The sequence below is a fragment of the Terrapene carolina genome, unplaced genomic scaffold, assembly GCF_002925995.2.
Source record: "Terrapene carolina triunguis isolate 2854851 unplaced genomic scaffold, T_m_triunguis-2.0 Scaffold84, whole genome shotgun sequence".
NCBI lineage: Eukaryota > Metazoa > Chordata > Testudines > Emydidae > Terrapene > Terrapene triunguis.
The window spans coordinates 321,891-340,082 of NW_020664435.1; the positions used below are offsets into that span (position 1 = coordinate 321,891).

At 44.3% G+C, this 18,192-nt stretch overlaps 1 protein-coding gene across 1 annotated transcript in view; it reads right to left on the reverse strand.

Annotated features, from left to right (window-relative positions):
• The window catches only part of SH3BP5 (SH3 domain binding protein 5), a 60,899-nt gene that overhangs the window by 7,430 nt on the left and 35,277 nt on the right, over nt 1-18,192 (reverse strand). Inside the window, exons 5-7 of the mRNA XM_024194476.3 lie at nt 10,453-10,583; nt 6,759-6,801; nt 4,609-4,828 (exon numbers count right to left, since the gene is read on the reverse strand). Coding sequence (XP_024050244.1) covers nt 4,609-4,828; nt 6,759-6,801; nt 10,453-10,583 — 394 coding nt within the window. The remainder of the gene's footprint in view (nt 1-4,608; nt 4,829-6,758; nt 6,802-10,452; nt 10,584-18,192) is intronic.

Below are 18,192 nucleotides of genomic sequence, written 5' to 3' on the forward strand. Positions count from 1 at the left end.
GATACTTGACAGTTTGGGACAGTGACTCTCTCTGTAATAAGTGTACTGTACCCAGCACAATGGGGTACCTGACTGGGGCCTGTCAATATTTATCTGGAGTAATACTTAAAAGCCAGATGTGGCAGAAGGTGGGAGCTCAGCTACTGCATGTTATCTTAGTGCTTATGCAGCTAAAATCCAACAGGACTCACTAGAGCAGTGGTTCTCAACCCACAGCCCAATCAGCACACAGCTGCAGCCCATGTGACATCCTCAAGGCCATACAGGTAGTATTGGATGCCCACAATGGGCATGCTGAATATGTTGAAAGCCAAATCTCTCTCTTGGCACAGGGATCACTAAGCAACACAAAATCTGTCTCCTCGCTCATTTTGTGTGCAAAATTACTATTAGCATTAACCATCGCGAGAGTGCAGGATGGAGTAAGCCACAGACTCCTTGTTGAGAGAGGGGGGGGGGGTGTGTCAATAAATCAGTAAGAGTTGTTCTATTTTGTGCATTACAGTAGATCCTGTTAAAGCTAAAGTTTCCAGTCTTTGGTCACTGCAGGATTGGGGCCTACGTTGCCAAAGGCTTATGCACACATAAGAACAGCCATATTGGGTCATACCAAAGGTCCATCTAGCTCAGTATCCTGTCTTCCGACAATGGCCAGTGTCAGGTGCCCCAGAGGGAATGAAAAGAACAGGTAATCATCAAGTGATCCATCCCCCGTCGCCCATTCCCAGCTTCTGGCAAACAGAGCCTAGGGACACCATCCCTGCCCATCCTGGCTAACAGCCATTGATTGACCTATCCTCCATGAATTTATCTAGTTCTTTTTTGAACCCTGTTATAGTCTTGGCCTTCACAACATCCTCTGGCAAGGAGTTCCACAGGTTGACTGTGCGTTGTGTGACAAAATACTTCCTTTTATTTGTTTTAAACCTGCTGCCTATTAATTTCATTTGGTGACCCCTAGTTCTTGTGTTATGAGAAGGAGTAAATAACACTTCCTTATTTACTTTCTCCACACCAGTCATGATTTTATAGACCTCTATCATGTCCCCCCTTAGTCGCTTTTCCAAGCTGTCCCAGACATAAGTAGTCCCATTGCAATTAAAGGGGTTACTCATGTGCATAAGCCTTTGCAGGAGTAATGCCTCTGACAGAATCATGTAGGGCTGAACAAGCCACATTCAACAGCGAATTTATAATGACTGGAAGTTATCTTCAGTTACACTTCCTTGCAGTTCTTGCTATTTAAAGCAAGATTCACTCAGAACCCAGTTAAAAGAACACAAAGCAAAATAACAGTGTTAACAAGGAAAACATTCAAAGAAAACAATTCAAGGATTTTCTCTTTTCTCATAAACCTCTGGCTCATTATTTATAAAAATAAAGGGGACAAACAAAGAAACCCATCAACTTTGTTGTTTCAAGGATCTCCAGTCTCCATGTATTACATGTTACAGAACTGACCTAAGAATGCTTCAGCAGATGATAGATGGATAATCACAGCAGCCACCTCCTGATTTTTTTAAACATTAAGTCCAAGATTGCACAGCCGAGTTTCCAGCTCCTCCAGACATAAAACTGGTACGCAACTGGTTCTTCCCACTCACCATGTTTTATCAATACACATGGGGCAGTGCCAGATAATTTTGCAGGGGATGAGCAATAGTGGCTGCACAAAGTAGTTCCTATTTGTAGAAATTATCTGCTTCGTAAGTAGCACTAATCTGCTAGTCTAGGACAAATACAACTAACGAAAATGACAGTTTATATTTAATTGCCAAAGACAGGCTGTAACAAGTAAAAAACTGAACAGTATCTACTATTGTCAACAAAAATCAGTGTATGATGCTTACAAGTTTCACCTAAGCCTGGCAGACAGAACTTTGTTCTGTATTCAAGAAATAAACAGTCCTGGGTAGAAAGGCATCACCCATTATGACGGGCAGTAAGTTAAATTTTCTGGGGCTAATGTTCTTATTGGACTGGCAGGTCTTTAATCCACAGCCGGGCCCTGATTCTGGATTTTCTCTCACCAGTGAGAGTCAGGAGTAACTCCACTGAAGTGGAACTATTTGGTCCAGGGTGGACTGATTTAAGTCAGAGCAATTTAAATCACTGATTTTAATCACCAAGCAGAAAACCCTGATTTAAATCTTGTTTTGCATTTGTTCTGCATAGTGGTCTTCCTAAAGAAAAGTTGATTCTCATTAGTTAAAACATGTTGATTTGCAACTAAATATAGCCTTTATGCTAACTTTGGTACTTAGTCTATCCTCCTGGTGAGCAAAATGTCTATGCACATTTAGATAAGCAATTATATAGCTTAATATACAGTTATTCAGAGTTATCAGCTAGGAAATAAGTGCCTCATTCACCATTTTAGTGTGTTAGAAAGTAAAGTATTCATTTTCTTTATTTGTGATTTGTGTCAATCTCTATCTGGATGAAAATCAGAATTCAATTAATGCATAAAACAGCATTTTAATTGTTTCTATTAGTTAATTTTATTTAAGTGTACTGGATACATAAGAAAAGACGTTTATTAAAACATTATTTGCATTTAAAACTGATGCATTAAACAAAGGCAGTATTATCTGTAGTCAGAATTGAAGAGATGGTTGCTGTTTCCATGTTCTTCAAGATTTTAAAGCTAATAAATCTCATTCTTTCACACCTACTTTTTATTCATAGATTGGCAGAGGGAAACAAGCTTTCCTGCTTTTTCAACTCCCGATTGGTTTCTCTACTAGTTATTGAACTGAACTAGTTGAATAAATTGAAATAAAAAAAAAATTCTCTGCACCTGCAGAAGAGACTACTGCACTGTCAAAAGCTGGCTTAGCACTTCAACAAACTCTGGTTCCATGTGCTTAGCCAGTGGCTTCCACCAGTTGAGTTGTTTGATTTTCTTTAAAACTTGGCAGCAAACTGCGTAATATTATTGTTTATATTTAATTTAAATGATTTTAACACATTATAAGTATAGGCTTTAACACAGGTTGCCATAATTTCATATAAAAACAAAAATTACAAAAAAAAATCAGACTTTTTAATTTAAAAATCGGGGTATTTTTAATCATCAATATGTATTCACCATGATATGGTAATAAGATTGGTGTGAGATCAGAACCAGGCCCAATATATCTGTCTACACAGAATGAGTTGTGGAGTAGTTGTCCTAGTGTGTATGATCTTGGAAAGTGCAGGCAGGGGAAGGGCAACAAATGGGACATTGTGTGCACATTTCTAGCTACTTTACATCCCTGGCCTCCAGGAGTGTGGATTCCATGAATGAGATGTAAACATCAACTAACAGACAATGCAATATTGAAGAAAACTAAATCTAATAATGCCAAGGTGGTGGGTGATATGGCATATATCAGCTTGTACTTGTATATAGGGAGGACAGACTTTCTTTAGAAATAAGCCCAGTAATACTTCTGGGGGACCTGCCTCAAAATTTCAAGGAGCCCTAATGGCTGGCTTATATCCATGACAGCAGTGTATTAGGGCTGCAGGGAGGACATGCAACTGGGTTATGAACTGTGATCATCAGCACTTTGACAGGGTTCTTTCCTGCAGACAAGAGCTGAGATGCAGAGAGAAGGGAGCTGTGGGATTGGATTTACAGAAAGGATCATTTTTGGAGCAGAAAACTAGAACTGGGAGCGACAGAAAAGGAAGCCTCTTTTGGGTCTCAAGCTATTTTAGTCTCTCCCCTTTAGCAGCTCACTCTTCCTAGTAGAGAGGGGCCTGGATCAGAATCCCAGATCCAAGGCTCCCCAGAACTTGGGGAATGTTCCGATCTTTGCAGCTCAAAATCATCTCCGCTAAACAGCGTGACTATCTGGGCCTCCGGCGCAATCTTACTGCTGTTTGTCCATCTCTCAAAGAAGATGCATCTCCAGTCCTGACATGCAGCACACTGAGCTAATATGTTCCTATTTCTTTGCTTCCCTTATTCAAAGGACCAGGCATGGCTGCACTATTTACATGGCAACATATCAAAGGAGCCCACATCATGCAAGCAGCTTGTGTAGACAAGGCCTAAAGACAAGAGTTGCACTGCTTTACCTATAGCTTACTATATAGATGTACCAGTGAGGTTAAAGCAGCACAATGCCCCCCAGTATGGATGCATTTGTATCAGTAACCCAGCATACTGGCATAACTGCATCCAAACAGGGGTTGTACTGGTATATTTCAGTAAAAAAATAAATACCATACCAACAGAAACAGTTATACCAGTACAAAACTGGTGTGTAGATCAGGCCCTAGAGTTACTGCATAATCGTTGTCACTTGTGTGCATTTATTTACATGCTTTGAAGTGTGTTGATTCTGTTTCGTGCATGCAACACTGTTTGCAACAGCTGTGATGCTAGGAGCAAATAGAGAGTTTCCATTTTTCTCTATTTCCCCTGAGAAGGGAATTCTCAAGTGCATGGTAAATTGTGGAGTTAACAGAAGGTGCAACTGAGTTAACTGAAGTTGTAAAGTATCTGACTAATCACCAGCTGTAGGATACAAACAAGGTCCTTCATTTCAGCCCCCAACCCCCCTATAGGACACTTGCCCATGGGAATTTCTGAACACACAACTTTATACTTACTGGAGATGGAGTCCGACTCCAGTTTACATGCGGAAAGATCTTCCAACGAGGTGTTACTGCCTTCCGCACCCACACCACACCCCCGGGGTCCCATGGCAGAAGACCGTCTCCTCTCGTGGATCTCATCTGAGATCATCTCCAGGTTTTTCAAGGCTGTTTTGTACTCTCCCTTGGCTAGGGCCAGCTTTGCCTGCAGGTCATCCACAGTCTTCTTGAATTGCTAACGAGGAAGGCAGATGGGGTTTCTTTAAACCATTGCGGATTTCAAACAAATTCTCATTATGTAAGGAGGGAAAAGGGGGCTTCATTTCCCCAGCTAAGCAGGCAACATGGCCTAGTTGATAGAGCACTGGACTGGGACGCAGGCGACTTCTATTCCTGGCTCTGCCACTGGCCTGCTGGGTGACCTTGGACAATTCATGTCTCTGCTCTGTGCCTCAGTTCCTCATCTGTAAAATGGGCATAATGGGGATCCTTTGTAAAGTGCTTTGAGATCTACCAATGAGAAGTGGTATATTAGAGCTAGGTATTATTAAATAATTTGAGTGTATAGGTTAAAATGTAACTAATAATTTTGCTGCACAGATGATGAGAGGGATTTTTAGTTGAAAAGTACCTCGATTATGCAACAAGCCAGGGAAGTTGTGAGGGGATACGTGGGGGGGAAAACGAACAGTTGTGGTGTTCCAGTTTGAATGAACACTCCAGTGCATTGGAAAGGATTCTCTGTGTGTCACACAGCCAGGAATGGTGCATAAGCCTCTATTAGCCTGAGGGCAGGTGATCCATGTTAAGATGAAGAGCTAATGAAAGTGCTTAATAATAGACTATGTTTATTCTGACCATTTATTGAAGTGAATGGACACGCACAACTAGCAGAAAACTATTTGGGACAGTTCTCCAGTTCCTGATCACCTAGACTGGGCTCTGGAGCAATTGGGGGCATTACTGCCACATGTTGGAACAAATGCCTAAATCTGAATGTGCCTGAGCGGAGCTATCGTATATACCCTCAGCAATTCACTAGCTGACAGCATGAATGCTAACAGTCCTTGCCTCTCCCCCTGCAGGATAAGGGAATAGGAAAGGCTGAACAGCTCCACTTGGCTCCAAATAGATGCAGGAGGTTTTCCGGGCAGAAACAAAACTAACCCATCACTTCCTGGTCACTAAAACTGCACACATGAGTTCGGACCCAGGTGGCAGCAGGCTTCAAAGCCTTGAATATTGTAGTGTGCAGCTTTAACTGCCCCTTCTTTCCCCCTCCAGGCACAACCCCCCTTCCACAGCTAGGAGAGAAGACTGGTGTTAAGGAGTACGACAAAGAGCAAACATGAAATACAGCCTGTGACAGGATGGGATAGGACAGTATCAATTTATGAACTCCATTTTGTATTGTATGTTGAACACAAGACAACTTGCCTGAGGGCAGCCTACTGTACTGCATTTTCAACAGCTGCCCTGGGGCATATCAAAACCTGGGTAAAAATTACAAGCTGTCACTTTAATTTTCAGGGGGTTCCTGCTCCTGCTTGCAGGCTAAAGGGCTCTGTAGGGAAGCATGTGATCGGTCTGTGGATAGACAGCCTAGAGTAAGGGGAGGGTGAGTTGCGCCTCTCTATTTTAGGGAGCCGCCTGGCTTGTCACTCTCTGGTTTTGGCTCTTGTACGTTATCATTCTGAACTCTAAGAAATAGAGTTATGTAGCAACCTTCCTGCAAGAGCACTTCTGTTTTTATCTAACTTCTCCATGTGCCTGCCATGAACATGATATGCCCTGCCTCTGCGAAAGACACTTGACACCACAGAGCTGAAGGACTATCATCAAGAGAGCAATCTAGGGCCACCAACTTTGCTGTCTTTCAACCACTGGCCCCACTCCCATGGAACAATGGTTTCTTTGCACAGGGGCTCACAAGGTAGGGCAGACATGACTGGGGGTGGGGGTTTGGGGCCCGCCTACTTCACAAGTGGAAACAGTCTCTTTTGGCCTTTTATTTTTAAAACAGGCTTCGTGTATTCCTCAACATGAAGCGTTTGGAATGGAATGTACTTTGTACAGAAATGCAGAGTGATTATAGCAGCCCTTTGCAGTGTATTTAAAATTTTTTACTGCAAGCAGTCATTACTAGATCTGAATTAGATACATACCTCTAGCTGTACATAGTACTTTGCCTTCAGTTCAAAATAAGGCCTGTGGAAAAACAAAGAATAATTTGTTACAGTTGCTGGGATAACAGGGGATTGGAGTAGGAGAGAGGCTCTGGCCCAAAGCATTAAAGCAGTTATGTCTTATGCCAGCAATTTAATCCTCAGGCTTGCCTATCTAAAATGTAAACATCTATAAAGTTGCACACACCAACTTTAAGCACAAATAGTCACACTGTAGCAATGTGCTTTCAAGTTAGGTAAATGCTTAAGCACCTTGTAGAATCAATGTCTTAACCCTCTAAAAATGGATAGAGTTTCCTCCTTCCCCACCCCCTTCTTTTTAAAACACAATTCTTGGGCACATACACAGATCTTTGGTGTTTTTTTAGAATGCTGGAAGTAAAATGCCTGTCTCTCTCCAGACTGCAGGCAGGAGTCAGATGAACATCTGCACAGTTTTCCCTCCAGCTGCACGACACTCCAAGGTTTTGTCCTTGCTCAGTCACAAAACAGAAAGATGCTACACTTGAGCTGTTTCCTGCTTTATTTATAGCATCATCAGATATCAAGTAGACAAAAGGCACAGTTTAGAGCCAAGAATGCACGTTCTATTCCAAAGCTTTGAAGACAGAGTCATCAATTTGATGCTACACGGGGCAATAATAAAATCATCTTACTCAACTGAGATAGACCTTCCAAGCACTCGCACATTTCAGAAGCTATCCCAATCAAGGCCAGGCAGTTGAATAGTCAGATAAGTCTTCACATACAATCAAGACTTCAATCACTACCCTGTATTTCCATACTGTGAGCTAGATTCTGAGATACCAACTACCATTGAGTAGCACCACACTCTGCAAACAGTCCCACTGAAGTTTCTTGGAGAGCAATGTGTTACTGAATATAAGGGTGCCAGAATCCAGATTTCAAGTACCAGACACGTAGATATGGTTAACCTGGCTCATAATTCGAGCTCATCTAATAAAACCTGACCTGCACAGAACAGCCAAATTCTAGATTTGTCAAGAATTCTTTGTTTGGATGCATCGCACACTCTTTGGGTTCCCTACAGCCCACTGTGCACTACAGATATTTGTAACTCAACAGCCCTTGCTCCATTTTCGTAACACGTGAAACACACTTCTCTGTTTACTGTATTATCAAAAACATCTCGGGCTGCACTGCGACTCTACACCCTCAGGTAAGTCGCTACTCCACTGGCGGGCCCATTAACAACTATTCATATGGCTGTAACTGCCCACCATTGGAAGCAGGGATTCACAATCTGGCTCTGAAAATTAAGAATTTGTTGTCCTCTTTCCATTTAGCCTCCTCACGTAATTGATCCTTACGAAGAAGATTAAGCTACTCTAAAATTCAAACACATTCTATGGAATCTATACACAACCCTGGTTCAAAGTGAAGGTTTCTCCTGAGGCCCCTCGGTTCCACCCTAATTTTAGGCTAAACAATGCAAGCCAGTCAAGTCACAGTGCTCTCCCTACCGCATGGGAGCAACCAAGCTTGGTTCCTGGTCTCATTCCTTGGGGCATCCCACCAGCTCTTAGTGTGGGAGAAAATCAGTGCCTTATAATTAAGGCTGCAAGTTTGTCACGGAGGTCACGGACTCGTGACTTCTGCACCGGCCGGTGCGCCTGGCTCAGGGGCAGCTCAGGCAGTCCCTGCACCAGGTGCACCGGCCACTGCTGGGGCAGTCTCGCCCCCACACAAGCATTCCCAGCCAATGGGAGCTGCGAAGCCAGCGCTCTGGGCTGAGGCAGCATGCAGAGCTGCCTGGCCACGCCTCCGCCTAGCAGCTGAGTGAGGGGGATGTTGCCGCTTCCCGGGAGCCCCCAAGTGAGTGCCACCCCACCCCACCCACCCCCCTCACCCCGTCCCGTACCCCACACCCAAACTCTGCTGCTGGGAGGGGAGGGAGGAGGCGCAGAGCCAGGTAGGGAGCCTTCCAGCCAGCCCCGCCAAACCCTCCCCCAGCGCCAGCAGGGGTCCCAGGCCGTGCACCCGCCCCCCCACCAAGCAGCCAGCACCACCACCCCCAGTCTCTCACACACACACACACACACACACGTTTTATTCTCTGGTATTTTCAGTAAAACTCATGGACAGGTTACGCGCCGTGAATTTTTGTTTACTGCCCGTGACCTGTCCCTGACTTGTACTAAAAACACCCGTGACTAAAACATAGCCTTAGTTATAATATTTTATATATAGGTTTTTTTATGGTGTTTACCACTGCCATAGTATCTGAGCAATTCGAAGAGTCATTAGCTCAGCCTCAACATCCCTGAGATGCAGGAAAGAATTTTTGTTTCCATTTTTCAGATACAGAATATGAGCAGCTTTTCCATGGGGAAGAAGTTTGTTTTTTACATCCCCTCTACCTGAACTCATGACAGTAGACTCCTATTCCCCATAAAAATCAGTGGGATTGTCTTCTGTTTAAATGATGAAGCTCGCATGAGAAAATGAAAAGTCTGATGTTCTGAAAAGTTTTGCAGTGTTAACTAATTAAGCCTTGGAACGCCTCTGTAAACTGTCAAGGCATGTAGTAGGGTCATTCCACTCACCACTGCCATAGAAAGCTCTGAAGTGAAGTGTTGCAGGACACAGCATCCTTACACAAACAGTTTGGGGCAGGAGGGGAGGAATCTATCTCCATTTGACACTGCAAGGTGAATCGAGGGTAGCAGAATGTACCCAAGGTAACAGCTGGTCAGGGCACCAGGATGAACACCCTTATTCTTATGAAAAGGTCCATAAGACCTCAATGGTAAGTGGTCAGGACCTTCGTTTTCCATCCCATTCAAATAAAGGCTCTTTTGGTAACTTAATGCCCCTACCACCACTCTGATCTAGAGGAAAGAGTGCCATCTGCTGAACTGCAGAATATTTATTTCAGCACCTATGGAGGTTTCCCATCCAATACTGGCACCCTGCTTATCTTATCTTATCATAGAAACACACCGCACAAGGTGGAATGGCTGCAGGCTACAGATATGTGGCAACAACATGTGAGAGAGAACACGTGCTCAGAGTTTCCTTGGAAAGTACCAATACTTGTATATGTATTGAGCAAAATAGTAACAGACATTGATAAAGTCATTTTTAGACTGAGGGATTAAACACTAAATAAATGATCACTGTTCAGTCAAGCTGCAGAAAATGGAAATTATTAAAATTAAAAATATTAGTTGGAGATTCCCTGAAGCTTTTTCACGGACAGTGAGCAAGTATTACAAAAGGCTGCTTTTCTAGACGACCACCACAATTGCATAGACTCCTATGCAGCAGAGGAGAACCACACACCAAACACATTTTATCATTTATCACACACGCTTCTTAGCTATGCCCTCTGAAGCGTATGCCTTTCCACGAGAATAGCTCTCACGTGACTTGCCAAGAAGGCTCCGGAAAGCGAACAAATCTGACGTTCGATATGCAGCTCTGAGGTAGTCTCACATTTTTGAAGTTTTTAATCAATAGCCTTGCTGCTTTCTTAGCCAGGGTAAAGTTCTGTGACCATGTGGACTGGGCTGCAAGTCAGACACCAGCTACACTATCTGTGCAGCCTCCTGGCAGATTCAGCATGGACGGAGTCCTGAAAGCCACGTGCATGAAGCACCCCATGCAAGTAGGCTTAACGTGTAAACGCACCACCAGCTAAAACACATACTTGGATTTATTGATGGCCCTTTTCAGTTTCTTCTCTAGCTGTTTCATCCGGCCCATGGCAGCATTGTATTTGGCTGCCGTTTCCTTGTGCACCAGCTCACTTCTTGTTTTCGTCTGCTCTGCCTCCATGACCTTCAAGAGAGGAAACAAAGGGTTTGATTTGTAGCAGGCATGTCACATGCTTATCAGTTTCATATAATTTTAATTAACAGCATTTCGATAACCTCTCTGAACCTCTCACAGTATAGCAGGGTGGAGGGGAGATACAGAAGAGAAGAGACATCTTCTTTCAATTAACCTACTTCGAAAAATCTTTCTTGGAAGAAACAGCAGCACGTCTGGTTAGCAAATAAAATATTAACGATACAAGGAGCATACTGCTGCTTAGTGCATTCTGGGGGAGCTTTGGTATAAGCAGCCTCAAATGTGAGAGCTCAGTACCCCTGCAACCCCAGTGAGATGTTCAAGATCCACTAGCACGGCTCCATTCTGAGCTACCATATCATCCCTGTTATTTCCCCATTCTCTTCCACAAGTGAGCTATTTCCTTTACAGAACATTCCTCTTCTGGCTGGGATGATGAGCCATCACGAATGCTGCCACACGCACTAGGCAGGCAGAGATACATGTGTATGACTGGCCCAAAGGTTAAGTGTATCACGCTTTCCATGAACACTTCCAGTCCAATACACACAGGGCCATGGCTCGGGCACAAGACAAGCAAACATTTGAACATTTATAAATAATGCTCACTGCCTCAGTACTTTAATGTGTGTAAATTTTGTTTTCATTGCTGTAAATATCCTCGTCATCTGCTCCAGTGAATGTCCAGGGCTGGAGCATCCACGAAAAAAAAAATGGTAGTGCTTAGCACCCACCAGCAGCCCCCGTATCAGCGCCTCCCCCACACCCCCAGCACCTCCTGCCCACTGGCAGCCCCAATCAATGCCTCCCCCTCCAGCGCGTCCTGCCCGCCGTGATCAGCTGTTCCGTGGCATGCAGGAGGCCCTGGGGGGCAGGAGCGAGGGCCAGGCACGCTTGGGGGAGGGAGTGAATATGGCAGGAAGAGGCAGGGCAGGGGCGGGGCCTTGGAGAAAGGGGTGGAATGAAGGCCGGGCCTGGAGTGGCACATTAGAAACTTGGCACATATGAATTTAACCCTGCTGGAAGCTCTGCAGAGATGGAGCTGTTTGTTTCTGGTTGTTGTCACTTCTCAGTTGAATGCCAAAATGATTCTTTCCAGGAAGAGTTTTTGGTTGATACCGCTGCTGGCTTAGACATCCTGAATCATACATGCTGACTCATGGCGTGATGAATGCTGCAAGCACCAACATACTAGGTCGCTTAGTGGCCTCTTCAAAATACAAAAGCCTTTTGTGAGGTGAGCAGATAGACTAAATTATAAACCATCAAAAACATTCAACCAAAAAAGGTGAAACCTGTCTTACTGAAGACATATACACACATATATCTCACACACACACACACACACACTTTGTGAAAGAAGTCAATTGTGAGAGTGGTTGTTTAATCCTTTTTATAATTTCAGATGACAAAAAAACCCAACCTTCCTTACTTCCCTAATTCCCACATTGCACAAGTAACTAAACAAACAAAGAACGTGCCAGACGGACAGCCCTGAAAACTTAAGTCTTCTCTCTCTCTCTCTCCAAAAAACAGGTACAGGACAGACAGTGGCTCCGAAATCGTCCCCCCACAGCCAGCTAAGAAACAACTCTAGGAGCAATAGGATAGCTAAATCCTTAACATCTCCAGAACAGCCAACTAACATGTGCTTGGGCATTTGATGTGGAAATGAGACAGCCAACTCTTTTCACATTGACCACTAAACAGCCTGCAAATGGAGGCAGTTGGTCACCATGGCTGGATGCAAACCAATTATTTAAGAGTCTCTATTACTAGTCTCCCCATGCCTCCACCTCAATGTCCAGGCATTAAGAATGCTGCTCTAGAGGTTCACGTAGGGGCTGGTTAAGAATGCTGGTCAGATGAGAGCTTTCTGGAGGTGATCACAGCCTCTCATTATTGTGTTATACCCTCTCTTTTGGTCGTTTATGAAAGACGTTGATGCTATTAAAAGTTACAAATGCATTCATAGAGTAGCTTGGCACACAAAGATCAGCTTTATATTGACTAGCCCACCTGCTTGCTCCTTGGTGTGGTCTAAAAATAGACTATCCCATTAATGTAGTTAATTACTAGATCATCAACAGTGTCAGGTAGAATCCATCGCAGCATGAACAGCAACCAGTAAGCTGCTAGATAAAAGGCAAAATCCAAGACCACTGTCTGGGTATTCTATCGAAGGGGACATAATATAAAATAGATGTTCTTGGAGAACAGGTTTGTATGAATTGCTTTGTTTTCTCCCAAGTAATCAGGACAAGCCTAAGTAAAGAACGTATCCTCATCAGGACCTCAAGAGAGAAACAATGATGCAGTCAAAATAGAAAAAGCAGGGCGTGCCAATGAATCTTGTATGGACACCAAGAGTTGTCGTAGAAATTAAGTCAGGTGCCATGTTTATTCTCTTTCTCCAAAAGCAATCAGTGTATCACTTAGAGGGAAATGATAGAAACAGGGTGGTGAGAGAGGCAATGCAAGATGACTAAACCATTTTTCTGAATGCCCCATATATTTCTGAGCAACTGAAGGGTAAGATGAAAAGGAATTAGGGGATAAACCAAAGCCATGTTGCATGTGATTTGTTTGGGTTTTTTTGAAAGATTAATTGCATACATGAAGGAAATGCGTGCAGAATGTTTCTTTTTAATGTAACTAATCTCAGCCTCCAGATATCACCCTCTCCCCTTACACATATATTTGCGCACCACACTGATATTCTGCCAAAGCATTAATGCCATTATTCCCCTTTCATCCCTCTAGAACCATTTATCCTTCGGCCCCTATGGAAGCCTCTTGGTACACACCTGTCTCTCTAAAACTGGAAAATAGTGATGTTGGTTTCTTAAGGTCTGCTATAGAAGGAGACAAACCCACACCCGTCCTCTTCCCAGAAACCCCCCTAAACAGAGGCCAAAACATTGGGTCTACCTCATTAACTGAGAATAGCTAAGTCAACATTAAGATGATGCACTTTTTGGATAGCACTTTTCAGAGGAAAGAAAGTGTCATTATCCCCATTTTACAGGTGGGGAAATGGAGGTACAGAGAGATGAAATGACTCACCCAAAGTCACAGAGCAGATTGGGGGCCAGGAATGGGACTCTAAATTTGACTCCCTGCTTCCTAGTCACTTGATCACGTTGCATAGGAGTGTCCCAGGTACCATATGAGTATGTTTGATGGAGTTCTAAAGCATGGGGGTGTGGGGGGGGATTATACAGACAGAGTGAAGCACCCAGCCTCTATTTAAATTCAATGGGATTTAGGTGTCTAATTCCCTTAGGTTCCTATGAAAATAGGAGTCAAAGTTCAAGGCACAGCTCTCTTCAGCCCTCCCTGCAGCTGTTCATACCAGTCCTGGTTGCTCCCCTGAATAAAAATACCTGCTATATTTTATTCTTCCATCCCTTTAGGATAGGCAATATCCTTTCAGTGGCCCTCTAGGTTTTATTGGTTTAATTTTCTATACTGTTGGTTCTAAAGGTCCTGTGTATACCCTGTTATAGACTGACCTGTTAAAAATACGGACATTAGCAGCTTTTCAATCCCTGAACAAATCAGGAGTAGTCACAACTGTCCAGACCCATCACCATTTCTTCCCAGAGAGAGTCTGCAAATGAAGCCCAGTTTGATATTCTGAAGTCTCAGACTTTGTCCACACCCATCAACCCAAAAGCAGCTGGGGTAATCTTGCAGTATTTCCACAGCATCTGTGTATAACAGAGCCACTTATCCTGCACCAGTTCTTTCATCTATCGGTTTGCTTCATAATCTCTGCTTCCATCGCCCTTCAGTTACCTACTTACTTTTGGGCTCAGTTTTATACCACGTCAGACAAATTTTAGCCAGTCCAAAAATACCTGCCCTCCCTGTATATGAAGAAAGAGTACGACCTTACTTTACCCTTGCCTGGCGATTTCAAACAAATGAGTTTGTAGCCCACTTTGACATTTATAGATAGATGCTATTCTGCATGTGACTCATTGCTGCGCCAATAACTGTGGAAGTCTACTTTGTACCCAACACATTTGTCATTTACTAACAAAGAGTGGTCAGTGCAATTGAAGTGCTGTAATTTTCCATCAGAGGAGTTCTCTATGTGAAGCAGCCATCACAGGCAAACTAGTTTATTTGAAGCCGATTTTTGTTGTTGGCTTCCTACCCCAATCCCAGATCCATAGCTTTGTAGTTTGTTCCCCCTCTCCCCAGCCACAAAAATTCATACATTCCCAAACTCCTCATGGCATCACCTAGCTGGGTCTGGTACCAGGGAAGAAGGAGGAATCCTCCCACATCCAAAGTGACCGTCGAGCCCAATGATTGAAGTAGCCCTCCATGCCTTTTGTGTGTACATGTCCCTGTGCAGAGATGCATTGGAGGACCTCCTGTAGGGCTCTGTGACATATACGGGGTGCCCATCTCAGCACACACCATTCCAGTCCTGCCTTCCCCTTGCACAGTAGAACCAGTTCCATTGATAAAGGGGAGACTCCCTGCAGCCCTAGCCCCTAAACACAGACTAACTGATATGGCGTGAAGAGCCATGAAACGCCCAATAAAAATCAATGGAAGTCATGTGACTAAAATCCTATTGCAGAAGCACTTGCATTTCTGGTGTCAATGTGACGCAGACTACTAGTGGAAATAGTATGGTGTATATTCCATGAATCAGCATTGATTACACCACCAATCTATTGCCACCCTTCTTAAGTACTGATATTTAGTTTCTTTTAGAAACTATTTGAGAATGAACTTTACCCAGACTGTTCTGTCGACAGACAGAAAGGATGAGTAAGGTGGGACTCTTTCCAATGAGGAAGTTCTCCGTTGATGTATATGTTCCTACAGGATGTTTTGTCACTAGATGTTTTGACAACTGCAGCCAATACATTAGGGTCCATTTCCTATTCAACTCTAGTCATTGGAGAGGTTTCATTATAAATAAGTCATCATGACAGGTCCAGGACCAGAGATCATGCAAAAAGTCACGTGATTAAGTGTCACGACAGAATGGCATTGCTCCCAATATTGTTTTACTGAAGAATGTTGGGCTAAACTACAGAACAGCCGCCATCTCACGTACTAAGTCTCTGGGCTTCCATCGTTCAATTGTATTTTCATCCCTAGATTCTCTCTTAGGCAGCATTAAGGGTTTAGAGAAAATTTTTCATTGAGGCCATCTACAGGAGAGAGATTTCAAAAAGATTCCCAATTTAAATGCTGGTGTGTCTTCCCCCACCTGGTCCACCACAGCCCAAAGCATCCTTTCTGATTTAGTATTAGAGTCATCTCTCTAGAATGCATCAGCATTAACTGGAGGTCCTTCTTTGGAAAACAAAACATGCATCGCTCTCTCTCTCGCACAGAGTTTCTAAACAAAAATGCTCATGGATCATCTCTTTTTGGAGCTTTTCCTTCACATTCTTTTGACAAACAAGACACTTCTCCCCCCCTCCAGAAAGTTGTGCTTGTGGAAGGTGTTGGACTGCCAGCCCTGGAAATGGAAGTTTTCTGTTTTTCCACAGCAAAGGCAGCAGCAGCTGCAGACTTTTCCCCATACTGACTCCCCAAAGTCAAACCTGTCTTAGGCCTGGTCCACACTACCCCCCCACTTCGGACTAAGGTACGCAAATTCAGCTACGTTAATAACGTAGCTGAATTCGAAGTACCTTAGTCCGAACTTACCGTGGGTCCAGACGCTGCAGGCAGGCTCCCCCGTCGATGCCGCGTACTCCTCTCGCTGAGCTGGAGTACCGGCGTCGACGGCGAGCACTTCCGGGATCGATACCAGAACATCGATTGCCTGCCGTCGGACTCGGAGGTAAGTGTAGACGTACCCTTAGAGAATGACTCCCTGCAGAGCTAAGACAGTACTTCAGTCTGAATATTCATTCATTGTTTGGTATTCCACAGGGAAACAACCAGCAAGGGTGCCCACTGTAGCACTATCTGTTTGGTATGTAAGCTCACACTAGTAACTGGTCACTACCAAGCTTAACTGAACTTTAAGAGGCAATGTTGTATTGCCCATTGCAAACCCACAGAAGCTTCCAGCTTTCATCCTCATGCTTCAAGAAAGAGAAATGTTAGTGTGTTAGTGGACTTCTCATTTCAAATAAGGGCTACAGCTGATCGCTTCTGGGCAATCACAATGAAGGGGTGGAGCTAGTCTTGTCATGCAATTTAGAAGTATAGGAACCTTAAACACACAACGGTGGTGACAACAACATCAGCAGTGTTCAGTTTTCACATACTAGGTTTCCCCTTTCACACAACACACCTGTTGCTCTTTTAGTACTGTGCACCATCTGGCAGCGCGGTTGTATACAATTTATACATGAAGACTATGTTGTCTTATAATCAAATACAGTTTCCACAAAAGGATTAGGATTTCAGGACTAAGATAATGTTACACTATTGCTACAGCCAGCTTGGAATAGTGGGTTAAGCTTTCCTGGCACATCTGGAGAGGCTTGGCACAAGAGACTAAGTTTGGTTTGGTTCTTGTATGCTCTTAAAAAAAAAAAAAAAATCAAAGCCATTTTTGCATTCTTTTAGGAAAGAAACCATAAAAAAAAGTGAGTAAGAATTTCTCTAACAAGTGTTTACGGTGACTGCCACCACCTAGCTTTTATGCAATACTTGCCTTCTCTAGATTTCAAAGCACTTTACAAAGGAGGTCAGTGTCATGATCCCAATTGTACAGATGAAGGAAGCAGAGGAATGGAGAGGTGAATTGACATGGCGAGGTCAATCAGCAAGCCGGCAGCAGAGCCAGGGAGAGAACTCAGGTCTATGAGTGGAATCCAGGGCCCTACTCCCACATCCAGGCTTTTGAGGTCTCAGTGTAGTTTTATCCTGCACTCTTAACATTTGGGGGCTCATGGCACTTAAAACAGCAGCTTTGGTTCTCAAAATACTAGTCTTATTTTAGTCTCCATTTCCCCATGGATGCCTCATTGGAAGGGGTCTTCCTCGGGCAGTGACTCTGCTGCTGTCTCCGCAGCCCAGTCAGTTGGCATGGGCCAGCCCTGGGTTTTTATTTGCAGTGCAGACATACCCTAAGAGGCCTCTGGGCCTTGAGACCCGCTGGAGCTGCTTCCTCCCCCTTCCCCGGCCTTTGCGGAGACTCCTCATTCTGGTTCCTTCCCACTCAACTTCACCTGCAAGTCTGATTCAGCATTCCTCTTCCTCACCATACAATTGGGGAAGGGAGCTGCCGGCCCAGGGGCTCACATACCATAGTGACAGGCATGGTAAAAAAAACCTACGCAGATTCCATTTTGTTCACCCTCTCCATGCCCTCCAATCATGGTGGGAGCAGCTCTTAGCTAGGGTTACCATACGTCCGGTTTTTCCCAGACATGTCCGACTTTTTGGTAATCAAACCCCCGTCCAGGGGGAATTGCCAAAAAGCCGAACATGTCCAGGAAAATACCGGCCGGGCACTTCCCCTCCCGCGGCTGCTCTGCTCCTCCCCTGACTCTTCGGCTCTGTTTAAGAGCCAAGCGCTCCGGCTTCGGGCAGCCCCCTTGCCTCCGGACCCCAGCCGCCAGCCGGGCACTTCCCCTCCCGGGCTCCAGCTGCTCTGCTC